The 21116-nt window shown below is 36.1% G+C and overlaps 1 protein-coding gene across 1 annotated transcript; it reads left to right on the forward strand.

Annotated features, from left to right (window-relative positions):
• Positions 1–344: 344 nt before the first annotated feature.
• Positions 345–3843, forward strand: LOC311081631 (uncharacterized protein; the record flags this gene model as incomplete). Its single annotated transcript, XM_084112216.1, has 4 exons — positions 345–569; positions 2431–3338; positions 3653–3718; positions 3802–3843. The coding sequence occupies exons 1-4, from the start codon at positions 512–514 to the stop codon at positions 3841–3843; spliced, it is 1074 nt and encodes a 357-aa protein (XP_083968342.1). The 5' UTR covers positions 345–511.
• Between the last annotated feature and the right edge of the window lie 17273 nt (positions 3844–21116).

Raw genomic sequence — 21116 nt, forward strand, 5'->3', positions numbered from 1 at the left:
CCTCATGTTCACTGTTTAAAACACACGTATGTGTATTGATTACATTTGAGGTGTAGGCTATACTGTATGTTCGAGACTGGACTCTGGATTTGCGTTTGCAAAAGCGCTTGACTTTGTTACTTGAAGAATAAAGTTTATTTTCTGGCATCAAAACCCCAAGACTTCAAGAGGGATTTTAAGTGAAAGACTCCACAACAATATTTGAATGAATAAGGAGACTAATTTTAGGGTTATGAGTTGAATGAGCATCAGTTACTTAATGATAGACGGATAGATAAAAATGCTTAGAAGTGTCATTTAGTATAAAAACAAACTCACTAACTGATGTATTCTTGATTTTGTCAGATAAGCTCCTCCCACAGCAATCACATCATCAGTGAAGCTCCTCCCACTGTAATTCTCCAATAAATGCTGTAAATTCCCATCAGTCTACAAGTGAAGACGAGCATCAGAGCATCAGGAAGAGCTGAAATCTGCAAAGACTGAGTTTATTAAAGAGGACAGTGAGAACATGAGTGATCCAGAACCCTGCAGAATGAAATACACTGAAGATCCTGAAGAACAAAGAGGTTGGTGTTTATTCTTCATTCATTCATGATGCTGTAGAACATTCGTGTTAGAAACATTCAAGCACTTCTTCACATTTAGTTAAACAGGTAAACTATGACATTGGTACAAAAATTTCATTTTTGGTTTTCAAAAAAAGGTCAGTAACGCGAGGTTTGAGAATTTTTCATATTTATTGTCAACATCAGGTCAAACTAAATATTATTTTAGCTCTTTTACTTTTAATTTATATCTGGTTCACATTTTTTCTTCTTTGTTAAAAATTTTGGACTTTTCATAGTTTACAACAATTGTTTAGTTTTTTTGTTTTGTTGCAATACACATTCTGTATCAAGTAAATGAACTTGCTAGACTGGCAGACAGAGTTGTATGCGTAATGTAATGTCATTCACCATTGTTTTGTGGCTCTTTTTTTTTTTTTTTAAGTATTAGTTCAGGCACAGGTACTGTTTTAAAAAAGTATCGATTTGGCACCGATATTTTAAAAAACCCAAACAATACCCAACCCTAATTATTCATAGTTATAGAGATCAGTCTTCTTATAATATCTTAGGTAACAGGGTTGATGAATGTGGCAACACTGTGCAATTTGTGTAATTGGATTGAGATTATTTTCTTGTCCTCCCATCATGCTCTAAAAAGAGCCCAGATAGTTAGTGATCAACCATACTGTTTTTTATAACCAATACCTAGGGTTGCACCGATATGAAAATTTTGTCCGATGTTTTGAACCAGTGGTGGAGGAAGTACTGAATCTCAGTACTTAAGTAAAAGTACAAATAACCAGGGAAATAATTACTTTAGTAAAAGTATAAGTACCACAATGACAACCCTACTTAAAGGGATACTTCAGGATTTAGCATTAAAGGAGAACTCCGGTCAATTTTTTTTGTAAATTTGGAGTGCTGTCAATACAGAGAACAGCGACAAAAATCGGTGTTGCCTACACCGTGTTATCCTCTTTTTAAAATTTGCACCCTGTTGACTTCAATGGGGCAAGTTTTAAACCTGCTTTTAGCCTCTTAACATCCTTGATGTGTCATTACAAGTGCACAGGTCATGTGAGTGATTCCTTCAGAGTGAACGCGGGTGAATCTGACTGCAGTAGATGTGAAAGATATGAATAAAAGTGATGTTAATTCAGCCAGCGCACATACCTGTAGTTACTTCCTGTTTTCGGTCGAAGTCCATAGTAGTCGATTGTCGAGTTCACGCGCGTGATCATAGGTAACAGGATGAACAGGATGAACTATCCATTTGAGCAGATATTCTCTGACTCTCTGTGGTCATTAAAAATCCCAAGATGTCTTTCGAAAAAGAGTAGGAGTGTAACCCCGGCATTCCGGCCAAATTTGCCCAGTGTTCTCTGTCCATCATGGCCTCCTAATCATCCCCATTAAAATATATAATGGCTTCATCACTCTGTCTCCTCTCCACCATTAAGCTGGTGTGTGGTGGGTGTTCTGGCACAATATGGCTGCCATCTATGGATAATCCGACCCTTCCCCTTCTATGTAAAAGCGCGATATAAATGTAATGAATTATTATAATTATTAATTAACAACAATAAATCCAAAATATAATAATATACAGTCTTTTCCACTTGACTGCATAAAGTTTGTGTTCTTGTAATTCAACTAAGATGCCACAGTGTGACGTTTCTGTGGCAAGCAGAGCGGGAATTGGATTTGCCAAACTCAAACTGGAACACATGGAAACTTGTTTATTTAACTTTATTTAATTAATAGAAAAAAACAAACGGCAAAATGGTAATGTTTTATAGCTGTTGTCTACATTTATGTCCTTTCACCTCATTTTTTTTTTCTCTTTGTATGATTTTTATGATTTTTTTTTCCACTTCAGATCTGATGGAAGAGAAGGAGGAGAGTGAAGAACACTTGCGTCGCTCAAAGAATAAACAGACATTTTTAAAGAAAAGAAGAGCCAAGAAATTTACAACCTGCACTCAGTGTGGAAAGAGTTTCACAACCAAACATCTTAAGCTTCACATGAGAGTTCATACAGGAGAGAAGCCATTCACGTGTGATCAGTGTGGAAAGAGTTTCACTATTAAAAGTCAGATGAAGATACACATGATGATCCACACTGGAGAAAAGCCGTACGCATGCGATCAGTGTGGAAAGAGTTTCACACAATCATCATATCTTAATCTTCACATGAGGATCCACACCGGAGAGAAGCCGTTCTCATGTGATCAATGCGGGAAAACATTTCTTTGTACATCACACCTGAAGAGCCACCTGACAGTTCATACGAAGGAGAAGCCACATTCATGTTCTGTGTGTGGAAAGAGTTTTTCACTGCGGCAACATTTAAAAGTACATCAAAAAATTCACACTGGTGTGAGAGAGTACATGTGCTTTGAGTGTGAGAAGACTTTTACTACAGCGCAATGTTTAAAACTGCACCAGAGGATCCACACTGGAGAAAACCCTTACAAGTGTTCACACTGTGACAAGAGATTCAGTCAGCCATCATCTCTGAAATCACATGAGAGGATCCACACTGGAGAGAAGCCGTACACGTGTGATCAGTGTGGAAAGAGTTTCACTATTAAAAGTCACCTGAAGATACACATGAAGATCCACACTGGAGAGAAGTCGCATGTATGCCATCAGTGTGGGAAGAGTTTCTCCCTTTTAGAAAACCTTAAAGTACACATGAGGATCCACACCAGAGAGAAGCCATTCTCATGTGATCAATGCGGGAAAACATTTCTTAGTGCATCACACCTGAAGGCACACTTGACGGTTCATACGAAGGAGAAGCCTTATTCATGTTCTGTGTGTGGAAAGAGTTTTAAAGTGCGGCAAAATTTAAAAGTACATCAAAAAATTCACACTGGTGTGAGAGAGTACATGTGCTTTGAGTGTGAGAAGACTTTTACTACAGCACAATGTTTGAAACTGCACCAGATGATTCACACTGGAGAAAAACCTTACAAGTGTTCACACTGTGACAAGAGATTCAGTCGATCAACACATTTGAAAAGACACGAGAGGATCCACACTGGAGAGAAGCCGCACACATGTGATCAGTGTGGAAAGAGTTTCTTTTTTGAAAGTCACCTGAAGAAACACATGAAGATCCATGCAGTGGAGAAACCACATCACCGCAGTCTGAGATCACGGTGAGTAGTTCAGTGCTGAGCATTAAAGGGCACCTATTATGCCCCTTTTTACAAGATGTAATATTGGTCTTGGGTGTCCCCAGAATGTATTTGTGAGGTTTCAGCACAAAATACCCCACAGTTAATTTATTATAACCATTTGAAAATGTCATTTTTGGGGCCTGTTTTAACAAGAGGTGTTTTTGTGTGTAGCACTTTAAATGTAAATGAGCTGCATAATCCCCGCCCTGCTGGACCCAGATGATGAAGAGACTCCGGCACAGAATAAACACGAATGAGAATGGACTAAACGTCTCGGAATGGTTATTTGATACATTTATGTACTTATAGAGTTTTAATCGCGTCCCCTTTGCAATTACAGTATGGATGTGCAACACACACACACACACAAACAAATTGTGATAACTTTCGCGCAATTTTTTGAAAAACTAACTTACACACACGCTTATGTGGCAAATATGAGAAGACGGCTAACGTTACAGAACCAGAAACAAATGCTGCAGGGAGATAGACGTTTATACTGTCTGTGGAGATAGAGGTATTCATTTTACATTTTTTATTGCTGCAAAAAATAATGTACGTGACATAAAACTGTCTGACGTTGTTTGTTGAGACATCCTATGACGACGACAATAAATAGCTTTAGACGCATTTGTTGTTGAACTGGCTGACATCGATTGAAATGACTATTTGCTCAAAAATGATAAAATACACTTACTTCTGGAGGTGACGTTGGATCACGAACTGTAGGCAACGATCCACACTTGAGAATTAACTTTGACCCTCGTTCACTAAACAGTCAGTCAGAAAATGATTCTTGTATTTAGGAAGTTTAAGTGGTGCCTTTTCTTCATAAATAAAATCCATCCGCTGCGTTTTCAGTGGCTCTGATGTCAGTGAAGACTAGTATCTCCATTCTTACATCCCACAACAGAACACCTACACTTCTTAGGAGACATTACCGGCTGTCGAAACAATGGCAATGGTGTGCAGAACAGATCACCGAGGGCGGGGTCTATGCCAAAACCAGATGTCAATCAAACCGCGTCGGTGGGGCTTAGCTCATTTCTACGTCACACTGAGGAAAATCTAGAACAGCTCGTTCTGAGACAGTGCTTGTGATTTATTGAGATAGTAAAAAAACTACTGGGTGGATTTTTATCATTCTAGGGTGGTTTTGCTCACACACTGCCAACACACATTTATGTTCAAACACCATGTAAAAGTGAATTTTGCATAATAGGTGCCCTTTAAAGTCTCTTCTGTGTAAGTTAGTTTCCTAACAGACATGATGAGCAACAGGACATCTTGGTGGTTGCTTGCTATCCGCTTCACGTTTTTCACATTATTATGAGATATTGAGTTATAATTATAGGGAAGTATCTCATTATTATTATGAGAACATTTATCATTATGAGATGTTAAATCGTTATTATAAGAAAGCACCTCATTATAATGCAATGTTAAGTTATTACAAGAAAGTTTCTAATTATTATAAGATACTAAGTCATAACAACATTTCTCATTATTGTGACTTACATATTTATATTATTTGCGCAACTGTGATTTAAACAGGCTTCCATACTTTGTCCCACCGACATCATGTGATGAAAACAGATTAAATCAAATCAGCTTTCTGTTTCTAACATCTGCTTGTTATTATTAATTTCATTAATTAGTTGCAGCCCTAGTTCATTGAAGTTGGTTTTGATCATTAAAAATAATTGAAGAATAATTGTTTGTTGCTGTGGCTTCGACAAAACCTGATTATCCATGTTATACTGCATGATTTGAAGATCTTTAGTTACAGATGTCACAGTTCTGTTAGTTTCATTTTCATGGATTTTAGTTTGTTTTCTCAGTCACATGTTCTCCTTTGTCTTAGTTTTCCCACCACATTATGTTGTAGCAAATTCTAAGTCCTCAAATCGTGTCCTTTTCTTATCACTAGGTAGCCAATCAGCTATCTTTCTCTTCTTGCTCCACCTCAAGATCTCGCTACCGTTAGCATCATTTTTCCCGGAGACATTTTTTTTCTATTGCTGGAAAAATCTTTGGCCATTCCCATTTTTAAGGAATATCTCGGGTCACATGATTCTCTGCACCTGCAGTGTTGTAATGCCATCCATCATTTTTAATTAACGTTTTTAGTACCATCTTATCAACTACCTATACACATCTTCTCTCTGAGCTTATTAGGTACTCTTTCATCCTTACAGACCCCTTGACCTGATTTAACCTGATTTATCCTGATTTAACCTGGGTTCTGACTGAGACACAGAAATACAGACTTTTACATGAGGCAAAGGAAAATCTCCAACATTATCTGTTGTCATCGCCATTGATTAGATCTGCACAGGTGTTTGTTATTATACCCTCATTTGCCTTTTTTAAGTTCTCATTTGTCTGGTCACTTTTTCACTTTTCTGGTCAAACAGCGGTTGGTTTCATTTGCCTATCTTGTTTGTATTACCTTCTGAGTGGATAAAGACGTTATACCTGATCTTCATCGTGTGTGTCTTGCAACCATTTGTGACACGATCAATTCCACTATTATTATTATTATTATAATTATTATTATTTATTTATTTATTTATTTATTTATTTATTTAAAATATGTGATTTATCATTTATCATCTCTCATCATGCCTATTATAATTTTTGGCAATTCTACCAGAAAGCATCTGGAAGGAGAGGACAGAGAGAACAGCAGTGATCCAGAACCTGCAGAATGAAACATCATGATACTGAAGAACAAAGAGGTTTGTGTTTATTCTTGATTTCTCATTCATACATCATGATGAAGAACATGATGATGCTCACTAGATTTACATCGTTTCATGACCAAACTAGTGATTTATAACACAAATCATCTTCATAATATTAAAATAGATAATAATCGTGCACAGCAGTTGATGACCAGATATGATGGGATTAAAATGACTATTAAACTCATCAGTGATCTTGACTTTGACTTGGCTTCACTTTTCATTTCACATTTGTCTCTCATTTGAAATCTCACTTGATTTAATGTTTCTTTTAGACCTGATGGACGTGAACAAGAAAGGAAAAACAAAAGCCAAAAAAATCTGTCCCCTGCCCTCAGTGTAAAAAACGCTTCACATGAAAATCAAGGCTGAAGATTCACATGAGAGTTCACACTGGGAAGAAGCGGCTCAGGCTTTCTCTCTGAAATCACATCTACTCTCATTCTGAAGAAAGACCATTTAACTGATCAGTGCGGTAAACCGTTTCATTGGGCATCAGTCCTGAAGAAACACTTGAAGATTCACACAAAGGAGAATATTCATTCGTAATATTACAGCAGAAAAGACCCGGCGGTGTGTGTTTCAGTGCAGGAAGTCCTTCACTACAGAAGATAAACTAAAAAGTCACACTGGAGAAGAAGGCCATAACATTTTAAGAGAGACCTGAATCTGATAGAATTTTTTAACTTGTTTTTCATTAGAACATCTACTTTCTCCTCTTCCATGCAAACGCAAGATATACTTTCATTTGTCTTTGAAACTGGACACTTCTCTTCTTCTCTTGAGATGCTTTGGCTATTATTGGTCAGTAAAGAGAGAGATCTGTCTCATTCGCTTTCACTTTTAACAATATACAATGTACAATAATGTTTGTATTTGCTTAAAGTAATGATTGATTAAACTCATTACTCAATTTTTATCAACATCTCATTGTTATTGTCTGTTTTTATTTTCTGCTGATTCTGATTGAATCAGGAATAATTTTAGTTCTGAAAGCCATGAAGAATCCTGATATAATTGCTTTTTGAGCTTTCCATGTTTTAATTTTCTCAAAATAGCTTTTAACTGGCTAATAAATTATATTTCACTGCACACATGACTGATGTTGAATGAGATTGCTATCTGTCTACATTATTAACAGTTTCACCCTTGATATCCAGTATCATATATACATTTCAGAGAGTTTGTTCTAGTCAGTTTGATGTTCATTCACACCATGAGGCTTCATGAAGTCAGAACAATTACTATGAACTTAAATTAAACAACAGGTTTTACAAAATAAACACATGATTACTGTCTCTCTCACCACAACTTTACACAACCAGCAGAAAGAGAGCAGCGTGAATAAAGGCGTGTAATCCATCGTTATTTTTTTTATACGTGTTTTGATAATCTACCATTTACTGCCGATTACGTCATCACTAGCAATGTTTTATCCATGTCATATTGTGAGAAATAACAGGATTGTTTTTCAATTCCCTAGTGAAAAAAGTATACTTTATTGTATTTGAAATGTATTCCTTTTTTCAATAGTACATTGAAAATATACTAACAAAAACATGAACTATGTTTAAATAGATTAAAAGTGTTATAAACTTCTCCGAGACACGAAGGTTGAGGATCCAAATGCAGTGGAATAACGTACAAGACTTCACAGAGAATGATGAAGTGAACCAGGCTTGTATGAGGTGAACTAAACAATATAATGAGACACAGGTGAATGTGATAATCAGGGATGATGAGTAAGGGCAGTGAATTATGGGAAATGTAGTTGTAAGTGAATAATGATAGTCTGATGTGGAGTGCCCTCAGGTGGCTCTCAAGAGCACTCCAGCTGATGACTGTTACATAGCCCCCACCTCAAAGGAGCAGCTTCCAGATTCTCCTAAAATTCTCCAGGAGGGAGGTGGAGCGGAGGCCTGGGGGTGGTAAACCAAGGCGATCTTTTGAGACAGACCAGGATGTGTTAAGGGTATATAGCTGGGCAAAAGGGAACTAACCTTTGCCTTCTCATATCAGATGCTCTCTGTATGTGAATGCCAAAATTTCTTGCAAGAAATAAAGATCTTTATAACTTTTGAAATTTCCAGCTGTCTTCTAATTATTATTTAAAGTCGTGAAAGTAATTTCCACGACAAATGGCGACGAGGAGGATGGGATGCAGTTAACCGACGATCGGCGTGACTGAGGGTAACAATTGATCATCCCGAGAGACCATACTCTGCGGCTCAATATCCTCAAATCTTAAGGAGAGAGAATTGTTCTACTCATCACGACGACTTAGGTTGATGCACTCCTAGAACCGAACTCACAAGGTCATCAAAAGACAGTGAGAGAAAATTATTTACGTAGTAAATAAGAAAATTATTTGCGTATTGAATATTTTTCCTAAAAGGGTCAGGATTTTGGATTTGGAAAAAGCCTGAAAGTAATTTCCAAACAGGGTTTGAGAATAAGCCTGATAGTAATTTCTCAAATGCCATGTGTTAATTGCTTTCCCAAAAGGGCCAGAGTTTGAGAATAAGTTGAATAAGCCGGATAGTAATTTCTCAACACCAGATGGGGTGCTTGTTTGAAATAAGCCTGATAGTAATTTTCAAACATCACAGAGGCACTCGTTTGGGAAAGACCTACATCGACGGATGCAGGCATTTTTGAAAGTCCTATATTGACGAATATAGGCAGGTGCGTGGTGGCCACGCTGGGGAAATAATTAATACAATAAATATAGTGCGTGGTGACCACGCAGGGGAAAAATTTTAATACGAAAATACAAATACTGCTGAGTAAAATTAGTGCAAAAATGGGTAATGTTAATGATAAAGAGTTGGAGACAGTGGATTTCTCAAAGGGGAATTATTGTTCCATGACCAAGAAAAATGGAACAGGGTGGCAACAGGGGAAGCCAGAAAAACTTTACTAAACTCTGTTTCTAATTCTTCCGAGGAAATGAGATGCATGAAAACCCGCCTGGCTGAGGACGACCGCTGTCCGGCTCCCTACTCCCCCTACCAACCACCACCAGCAGTGGCCCTCCACGAACCACAAAGACAACCAGGAGCAATGGGAGGTCAAGATCCTGAGGAAGGCAAAGAAGAAGAGGGAACGAGTCTGCAAGCAAGACCACCAAAACACCCATATCGAAGCCTGCTAGGTTCGATCACCCTGCCCTCTGCTCCTCCAGACTACACTCCTCCATCTGCAAAGTTCGTAAATGTTCACCAACCCAAAGAGAAGCACAGGCCAGACAATCAACGATAAGTACGTATGAAGAATATCTGAAAACTGTTTTTTCTGGACGGTCTGGACCCTGAAATAGGGAAAAAGGTCAAAAACATCTTGTGTGGGGTACCACCAAGCGCGGCTGGAAGAAATCCAACGACACGCAACGCATCAACAAAAGCTGCTGAGAGACCAAGCCAAGAACAAACAGAAAAAGACTGACAAAGACACTCAACTGGCTCTGCTGAAGATGGGAGGGTTGATGATGGAAAATTACTCAAGAGGTGGAGGAAGAGGTGGCAGAAGAGGACGAGGCAGAGGAGGAAGAGGACGTGGAATGGGTGACCAACCCGCAATGGACCCTGAAGCTTGTTATAATTTTGGGTGAAAAGGACACTGGAGAAATGACTGTCCGGATCCTCCAAAGAAGAGAGGATTCCAACAGCCACCAAAGCCACAAGGAGATTGAAAGAAGGAGGGGGAGGGGAGCGACGGTGAAGGGTCTGACTCCCAGGTGGTAAATATGTCTAATCTTATCTCTTTTTCTGCTCATTGCAATGAAGAAAATGTGCTTGCTGTTTCTTGCAATGAAGAAAATTCGCTTGCTGACACTGAAAGAATGTATAAAGCATTTGCAAAATTACCAATGATTGACATTAGTGTTGAGGGAAAGAAAATTAAGTTCTAATTTGACAGTGGAGTGACGAACTCAGGAATTAAAAATGAACAATTGCCTGATTTAACTGTATTATGGAAAATGGGCAACCTCCAGAAGTGCCACAGGGCATCTGGTAAAGGAACCATATACAGCAGATTTGTCTTGTCAGATTGGTGATCGCTCATTTTCTCATGCTTTTCTTGTAACTACTACTTGTCCTTGTAATCTTCTGGGAAGAGATTTGATGTGTAAACTAAAGCTGAACTTGTATTGTGATGACAGTGGCCTCACTGCTGATATGAGTATGGTGTGAATGCCAACTGAAACATTATATGTTTTTGAATGGAGCACTCCTCAGTGTGGTCTGCAAAACAAAGCCACAAATAGGATGCCTCCTGACCATGATTTCATGGAAGAAAGTGATTTGCATTTTACATGTCATGTTAGCAGTGAGCCAGATGAAATTTTTGCTGAAAAATGGTCTGAACTAGAGATTGAGGAACTGAAAACCTCAGAGTTAGTTTGGTCCGATAAATGGTGTGCTGTAAAGGTTGAATTGACTGATAGCCAAGCATCACTGTATGATGTGGAGGGGGCCGTCCCTCACATCTCTTTAGCTAAACCACTGACTGCAGAGTGGAGAGAATTGGGGCTTTTTGTGAAACAATGTGACTCACTAAAAGATTGGTGGCCAACCACTGACAAAAATGTGTGGCAATCTGAGAGCACAGGGTTTTACAAACAGTCACTAAGAAAACATATTAAGGGAATCAGAACTGTTGAAGTGATGTGTGATAGTACAATGGCAAAAAAAATGAAGAAATTGATAAAATTATTAATCATAATAATAGGAATATGCATTCTGTGATAATTAGGAAATTTTGAGTAATGAATAAACTTTTATGAGTTAGACTTTAATTATGTATTTATGTAGATGAGATATATAAAACCGAGCAACATGTACTCTTAAAGTGTTTAATCTATTTGATTGTGAAAAGTTAGGTTTACATTCACTGTGTTAAACTCAAACACATGGCGACTGCATCGGACAATTGAAAATTGATATCCTAACGTTCAGACACTGTCGCAAGGGGAATGCCACAGTGTGTCTACGTTCAGTAGTTTCTGTCGTCGTCGAACTTTGTTACCGTTCATATTTGGTGGTATTCCACTCCTAATATATGTTCCCCATTCAGTTCATAAACTGCTAAGGCAGACAAAAAATGAATGAATGAATCTCTGGCCAGAGAGGGGTGTGTGGAGTGTGTGAAAGTGAGTGTGTGAATTATGGTGTTCAGAGACATAAATGATGTCAATCAAAATAGCTGTATCTAAACAGATTAAAATATACCCAACAAAATAATGGCCATGGATGATTTTGGATAACTATCCTGAGCTGGGTTATTGTTGTGGCAGAAATAAACAATGCCACCTGCGCAGCGTATAACTTTGGGAAGGCAGAGAGCAAGCAAGCTTGCCCTGTCCACCCCATACTTAACTTTTTCCTTTTACAGGATGTCATGATGGATCTCATCGAACAGAACTGATTCTGTTTCAAATGTATAAAATATTGTCTTGTTACTGTTTAACATGAAATTTTACAGGTCTCATAAAAAGGACGACAGGCCAGACAAGCAGATGAGTTAAATGATGTTGTCACTAACAAAAATACTTAAGGTCTCCATTCACAGGTTGTTTTTGTGGTTCACTCCACAAACAAGGTCCCATCTGGGGTGCAGTGACACCTCCGTCCAAGCATCTCACCTTAGACTACACCAACCAGCCCTCAACAACCCCACACACCAACGGCAACGCACAGCGTCAAGTGAGGGACCAAGGACGTGCTAGTAACGTTCCTCCCTTGCCAACGAGGGAAAGCCCATTGCAACGGTTCGCAAAGAGTCACCCTGGTGAAGATGGAATATCCATGGGGCAACGAGATGATCAACACATCTGGAGGAAGATGTGAACCAACTAATGGTTTAAGCTTAGCATAATAATTAATTGTGTGTTATGTTAATTGATGTTTTTATTCAGTTCAATCAAACTGTACGACTGAGAATTGATATAGATCTCATGATTTGAACAATTACTAATTAATTTGAATATTTCAGTTACACGTAAATTAAGAAGAGGAAAATCTCTAAATTCTGTAGAGTATAGGGACTCTAAATAGGTGCATTACTGTAAAGATAATAAATAATCTAGGGACTATTTTTGAAGAAACTTGAGGGGTTTAGAACCCTAATTCAGATATCATAGATGCTAAAAAAATTAATAGTGGTAATAATTGTTCTCTAATAAGAGAGGATAAGTTACTTTGCTGGACTAGGTCCGAATAGATAATAGGGTAAACTTCTATAGTGATTAATTAATGACTAAATTAAATATTTTTTAGGTGTTTCCATTTGTTAAAATAGTAAAAGAAAAACTTTCAAAAGGAGATTGATTTTGGGAAACATATTTAATTTCTGGATTATTATTAGTCCGGCTTCCAGAAATGAAATCTGGACTTGTTTTGTTGAGAAAGGTCTTCAACGAATTAAAAAAATTATGTAGGGAGCACAAAGTTAAAACCTAGACCAAGAACAATGTAACACTTTTGAATTTGAATTTAACACAGTTGAAATGTTCAATTTAAAAACTAAAATGAATCTAAACAGTTAAGACATTTCAGTGAAATAGAATATTTGCTCAAAGCAAAATTCTAAAAAAGCTTTCTTAATTCAGAATGAAGTTACAGATTTAATGATCTGGATCAATGTATCCATTATGAATTATTCCGCATTTCCAACAAATAGAGGCAGGACATGTTATGTCCATCAGTTAATTCTGGAAAAAATAGGATTTTAGAATAGGTAATAAAAGATTAAATGACATGTCAGCAGCTAAAGCTATTCTCATGGCAACAGCTGGGTGAGAGTTAATTTTAAAATTAATGACTGTTTGAAACAAGATAATACAATTATTGATATTTGTGTTAAGGATAAAAATGAAAATATTTTAGAACTTTTTGGTTAGATTTTATTACACAGATCCTTAAATAGATCTGACTAAGTAAAACAATAGCCTAAAAGCTAGCAAAATAAGGTTAAGAAAAATGGTTAATCAGCAGGTATCAGCCTGTTAAAGGCCTAATAGATCAATGTGATTCGAAATTTAGCAAAGGATAATGAAACTTGATTCAAAGTTAAAAGGCAATGTACTATGGTATGTTTAGTTTTTTACTGAAAATAGAATTAGATTGCTTGAAGATAGAATGTTGGGAAGAAGATGGAGAAGATGGTATGTGTATGTGGTAACACTGGAAACAGGTAGTATTTTAATTACAACTTAGGATGCTAATTAAAGGAATATTTGACAGGTATTCTAAAGTAAAAGATGGAACATGGTATGATTAGAGATATTAGGTGGTATTAAAGTCACTGACTTATAACTGTTATAGGAAAGGCCAAACCAGGCAAATCTGATTATGGAGAAGTAAATGTCAAATTGTGTGTATGTTCTTTGAATGAACATGGGGTGGATTGTAATGGAAATTTTACATTTAGATGTGTTCTTTTACTTTTAGGTGTGTGCAACTTGTGTTAACGTTGAACATTTATTTTTACTCATAAGCATTTAAAGAAATATAATCATATAAGCTTGCAGGAACAAAATGTTCTGGGTAGCAAAGAGACTATGAGTACTCAAAGTGACCTATTGTGTACTTCAAGTGTGAAAAGTATGTGCGCAGCTTTGATGAAAATAGAGATAAGCAAAATGTGTGAATAAGAGCAGCAGCTAAAAACAGGAGACTTTTGCAGACGTGATATTGTTCTGTCTAGATAGAATTTATGTTAGACAAGAGATCTTGAACAAAGACGTTTCCTTTTAAGGTAAACCAACACTCAAAAAAATGATTTTAGCTCTTTGTTCAATTTCATTAATTAAAATGAGCATATACAACACAACCCTTCATAGAAATGATTCCAGCTTAATTTCATTAAATGTAATCAATGTAATTTTTTAAAAATTTGGTTTACCAAATTTTTTTTAATTGAGTCAACATGAATATTTTTCGTTCGTCTTAACCAGATGTCACTCAAAAAAATAATTTTGGCCTCTTGTTAAAATAATTAATTACAATAAGCAAAAGTAACACGATTGTTTAATATTGTCACAACTTAATTTAATTGTGTTCAATCAACCTAATTCATTTGTGTGAAAACTACATGAATCATTGTTGTTGACATCTAACTGGGCAGTGGATCTGTAGTTCCCAGCATGCTTTGCAAGGGACTGCATTAAGAGGGTCAATTTAGGGAAAAAGTGTTATTTTATGTGTTTTTCAGTAAATGGAAAGATGTTGTTAGTTAATGTTAGTGTTTAATGTTCAGTTATGTTATAAACTTAGAGGACTTTCTGTAATGTTTTTGAATTTTGTGGTTACCATTTTGCAGAAGAGTGGCAACTTTGTTTAGGCTGTGGGCTCAGTATTACGCTATATGTGCATTAAGCCTCGTGTTCAGGCTGTGGGCACTCAGTATACACTGTGTAAACCTTGCTCACAGACCTGCACAAGTAATAATTCAATTGAATACTAGTAGTGTCTATCATTAGAAGTGACCATAGAGTCAAATTAACTAAAGTTATAATGTTGGTTATTTAAGGCAGGACAAAAACTAAATGTAGTTAACCTGACAAAACTTTATCTAGCAGGAATGACTAAATTAATTTAAATTCATACAACAAGATTACAACAAATTATTTCAAACTATTTCGATTTTGTTGGAAAAATGTAATTCAATTTCGTGGAAAACCTTTCCTTAATTTAATTAAGTTCGTTCAACAGATTATTTTTTTGAGTGAAGGCGATCTTTTGAGACAGACCAGGATGTGTTAAGGGTATATAGCTGGGCAAAAGGGAACTAACCTTTGCCTTCTCATATCAGACTCTGACTGATGTGTGAACAGCCTTTCTTGCAAGAAATAAAGATCTTTATAACTTTTGAAATTTCCAGCTGTCTTCCAATTATTATTTAAAGTCGTGAAAGTAATTTCCACGACAGTTCATATTCTGGGCTCATCTGCTTTTCTGTAGGATAATATGGTTTATTAATAAGGTGTGTACAGCATTTGATCTTTATCACTGAAGTAGTCTATTAAGCCACATTAAGATTATTCTTTTATTATAAGGGTTTTCTATGGGAGGAAAACGTTTAGCCTAATGTGCAATTAAACGCAATGTTCGTATTCTGGGCTCATCTGCTAATCTGTAGGCTACACATGCTTTATTAATAAGGTGTGTACAGAATTTGATCTTTTAACATGAATGTCCATTGGGCTATTGTTTCAGCTTTTTGAAGGTAGAAGTATGATAAAGACATGATTGGCTATCAATTTTATGTGGATAAAGGCATATTTTGTACATGACTACACATGTCCTTATAAGGCCAAAAAAATATGTAGTTTTAACGACATAGCATCTCGTTATTACGAGAAAAAGATGTTGTTTTAACGACATAAGATCTCGTTATTACGACAAAAGATGTTGTTAAAACGACATAAGATCTAGATCTCATTATTACGACATAATTGAGTGGAAAAAATAATATGTATGTGGTAGCAATGCGTCACCGTAACAGTGAATGCGCTGCATGGATGAGCTCAACATATCGTCTTCATGTGATGCTTTCTGGGAGAATCGAGTGAAAGAACCGGAGTGTTATATGAACACACTACTCTCACTGTTTATACTAAACATGTCATAGAATATACATAAGTGCGCTAATTGGGACACACCATAAAAGTCCATGAAATGAAACTAAAACAACAACAATCATACTGTAGAATATGACAGTCATATGTTGATGAGTGAACACTGAAGATAACTCTAGCATTATGCACTGAAAAGCGCTGATGTGAGAAAGACAGTGATGATGTACCTTTAGAAATGTGTGTGTTTATAGTTGAGGGATCCTGAGAGTGTGTGATGTGGACTGGATTCACTGCTGTCGTTGAATTAGCTTGAGCTGTGAAGATGAATGTTAGTTCAGATGATTAATACTGTACAATATGACATTCATATTTTAACTTTGATCATCACATTACATAAAAAGTTCATATTTTTGCTGTAAAGTTTCAATTCCTTTATTATTTTCAGCATCACGTTTTGGACTGTTACTTCACTGCAGTTCATTAGTTTGAAGCAATGCTTTGAGTTACTCTTCTGTGAGAGTCAAAGAAGCTTTTGTTCCCTCAGTTTGTTCTGGTTCAGTGATACTGATAGACCTTAGTGTTACTGACATTATGAGGGTCTTCTAACACTGTTTTCTCACCTGAATACTTGACAGTGTATCTGACTGAGGTCTTGAGTTGATTTATGAGAGTAAGCTGACATCTCCACTCTCTGTTGTCATCTTCATTCAGGAGTGTTGTAGTCAGAGTGATGATGATACAGTGATATTGATCTGATGATGATGATATCTGATATCTGGAGTCTGTCTTCAGATCAACACTAGTCTGATTCACCCACAACAGCTCAAATCCCCCATGACTGACCAAATCATCACAGGAGAGTCTAGTATATGCATACAACTGATAGGAGAGAGTCACAGAGCGGCCTGGACTGATCTCAGTCTGTGAGGATGAAGATGATGATGATGATGATGAAGATGGAGACACTGAAACTGAACACAAGACACAAATCACAGACTCTTCAATCATCATCTGAGTTTAAAGGGAAACTTTTAAATTGACCACATAATCATAAATTTACCATGAAGAACATGCAGATAAACATATAACACAGTATATATCAGTGATCATTATGTTATATGTTAATAAATGAAAACATAAAACATACCAGCAGAAAAAGCAGAAAACTAAAATACACACTGTAAAAAAACTGCGCTGATAAAATACATTAGACAATAAATGAGAGCCGTGCCACTAGATGATGATTGTGACCTTTAACAAACAGCCATTGTCATCTGATCCTGTTTTCTTTCAGCTTTTTTGCAATGGTAAATGTATTTAAAGACAAAGCTATCGCAGCCAAAGAAAAACTAATGTTCAAAAGTCAAGGGTCCAGAGCCCAAATAAAGCAAACACAATGAAATGAAAATACAATGACATCTAAACCTCTGTCACCTGTCAAGAGCTTCTGTAGACGTCTGACAGAAATAAAGTCAGTCTGGTTAGTCATAAGTGAAGCTGGTAATGCTGTTTGTGGAGTTGTTTAATCCTCTGCTGAGATCTTCACAGATTTAATGTCTTCTTTTCTTTTCAGTTGATTTCATATTTTTTCTGTTCTTCTTGTTCCTCTTTCCTTCAGTGATTCTGCTTGTTAACAGCAGGTGTTCATCAGTGTCTGAATTAACTCACTTGTTTTTATTCACTCAGTCAAGTGGACTATATTAGTGAACTAATGTAGGGAATAGTGAATGAGGGAGTATGGTGTGTGTTTGAACAGTCTCTGAGTGTCGACTTTGAGCTGGTAATTCATAGGCTACTTTCTCGAAAAAATATCTCCCAGAATGCATTTGTTTCTACGTTATATTGTTGTTTTAATGTCAAAATGTGGCCATTTGTTACAGTGCACACTGTAAAAATTTGCTGTAAAAAAAACTGCCAAATTTTGACAGTAACAAAATTGGGGCTAAAATCGTGCCGTGTGAACTCAGCATTAGATGAAATCAACTGAAGATAAAAGACATTAGATCTCTGAAGATCTCAGCAGAGGAGGATTAAACAACTCCACACACAACTTTACCCTCACTTAAAGCAAACAACACACTCTCCAGAATAAACTATTAGTCTTTATCAGAGAGCTGTTCAAATCACTGACACACTCTTAATATGAAGATAATTCTTCATCATCAGATGTTTGAGTGACACTATGTCCAGTATCAGGAATAATACAGTATGATGTGTGTGTATCAATACACAACTCTGCACTGTAAAAAATGTTTTAACAGTAATAATAATTTTAACAGTAGAAAACTGTAAAAAAGCAACGGAAAAGAAATGTTAATTCCTTAACAGTATGTAACAATGTACCCTTACTATATACAGTGAAAAACTGTAATAGCTCTCACGGGACATTTCATGTAATTTTACATTAATATACTGTTAAATGTACGGATTTTGGAAGTACACTGTAAAAAAAAAAAATTACCGTTGCATTTACCGTACCTTACCGTAAAAAATACGGTAGCAATTGTTTACTAATTTTACAAAGTTTTACATCATCGAACTAAAAATTACGGTAAAAAACTGGCAGCTGGTTGCCAGTGATTTACCGTAAAAAATACGGTATAAATATTTATGTTTTACGGCATTGAACTAAAATTTATGGTAAAAAACTGGCAGCTGATTGCAAGCGATTTACCGTAAAAAATATGGTAGTAATATTTTAGGTTTTACGGCAGTGATCTAAATATTACGGAAAAAAACTGGCAGCTGTGGTTGCCAGTACTTTACCGTAAAAAATATGGTAGAATTTTTTTTGCTTTTACGGCACTGAACTAAAGTTTACGGTAAAAAACTAGCAGCTTGCAAGTGCTTTACCGTAAAAAATACGGTAAAAATTTTAGGTTGTATGGCACTGAACATCGAACTGAACTTTTATGTAAAAAACAAAACAAAAAAAAACTGCCAGCTGTGGTTTCCTGTAATCTAAAAAAATATTGTATTACAAACCAATTTGTCATAATAAAATGTATTATTGAGAATTACCAGAGGTTCAGACGTTGATGTTTTATTGAAAATAATAAAGTTTGAAGTTACCATTATGGAGATGAGTGTTTGCTGTAGTTGGGCTCTTGACCCTTGACTTTCTAACTTTAGATTTACTCTGACTGCTTTAACTGTGTGGTTATATAACACAAATGTTATGGCATGCAAATCAGAGAGAAAATTTGACCAGGTGATGTTGGCAGGTTAATGATGACATAATTGTCATGTAATGGCCTGATTCACTGTTCTTATAAAAAAGTCTTATCTTTCACTTTATGAGCAAAGTTACAATATCAATATATTTCATATTGATATTGTAAGATCTCTGTAATCCCACATGAGAGCCAGCAGTGTGCAACAGATAATTTGAAGAACTTTATAAATACATGGTGTAGATAAAAGGTTTTGAACCACTGAGCTATTGAAACCAACACAGACGTTCAGCGTATGAATCTCAACAACGGTGACAATCAACACAATAATCAGATAAAACTCTGAACATCACAAAACAAGCTACTAAAAAGCTGCAACAAAAACAACAAAAAAATAAAAGCAGATATAATAATAAAAGAAAATACTAAGGCAATTCAGCATAATGTATTCTGCTGCAATGCATGCTGGGAGATACTGATGAGTTTTGATTGGAGGCTCCATCAAGTGCACTGCACTTTTATCATCACCATTGTTGAGATTCATACGCTGACTCTTGATGTCTGTGTGTGTCTAAAAGACAGAGTAGTTCAAACCATTATTGTGCACAAAATTTAAAAATTCTTCAGATTATCTCAACACTGATGGATCACATGCTGTAGAATCATAGGGCTGCTGAAATCAATAATGTAAAATTAATGACACATATAATCAAATACAAGACTCTATAAGAGCTCAGTGAATCTAACATGATGATTGCCATCATCGATACACAACCAACATCACGATTGATTTTCTCTCTGATTTCCTAGCCATAATCAACATGTCTTATAAACACAGAGTTACAGCAGGCAGAGAAAAACTAATGTCAGAAAGTCAAGGGTCAAGAGCCCAACTAAAGCAGTCACTGATCTCCATCATGGTGACTTCAAATGAAACAATAAATCATCAACATCTAAACCTCTGTTAATTCTCAAACAGAACTGTAGACGTCTGACAGAAATAAAGTCAGTCTGGTTAGTAATAAGTGAAGCTGGTAATGCTGTTTGTGGAGTTGTTTAATCCTCCTCTGCTGAGATCTTCACAGATTTAATGTCTTCTTTTCTCTTCAGTTGATTTCATCTAAGGCTGTGGCTGAAGTCAGTTGTAGTTCTTGTGTTTCTGCTCGTCTGTTTTTTCTGTTCTTGTTGTTTCTCTAAATGGACATTCCCAGAATTCCCTGTGTGACACTTCACATTTGATGCTATTTCATTTAAATAATTATGTTTCTTCTTGGTTTTTGTTATCAGTTTTATACATTTGGGGTTTATATTACATCATATATTGTTTAATGAATGTTTATGGCATTATTTGGAGTCATGTGTGTGTGTGTCACCATGATGGTGTTTTGTGTTTGTATGTATGACACTGTGCACCTTCTAAATATTAACATGTGCCTCAGTTTGTGGAAAACTAATGGTATACTTAAATCATTGTGCGTTTTTCTTTTTTACCATCTGTGTTATTATGATGGTTATCAGTATATTACAAAAATATAAAGCAGACTTTAATACTTTAATGAAATTTAATGATAACATTCATTGGTTTATGTAATATAGCGGTGAAAACTAAAAGGTTCCTACTATATTTTTTTTATGGTAAAGTACTGGGAACCACAGCTGATGTTTTTTTTTACCACACATTTAAATCCTGCTGATGTTTTTTTTTTTTTTTTTTTTAAAGTAAGGTTGCAACCATATTTTTGACGGTAAAATACTGGCAACCAAGCAGAGTTGTATAGTCCAGGGGTCAGAAAGTAGAAGTCCTGCCATAGTTTATTCCACCCATGAACTCAGTCAGCTGATTTCACTAATTAGTTCTCTCTCCTGTCTGAATTAGC

This window comes from Abramis brama, assembly GCF_963993115.1.
Source record: "Abramis brama genome assembly, chromosome: 1".
NCBI classification, from domain to species: Eukaryota; Metazoa; Chordata; class Actinopteri; order Cypriniformes; family Leuciscidae; genus Abramis; species Abramis brama.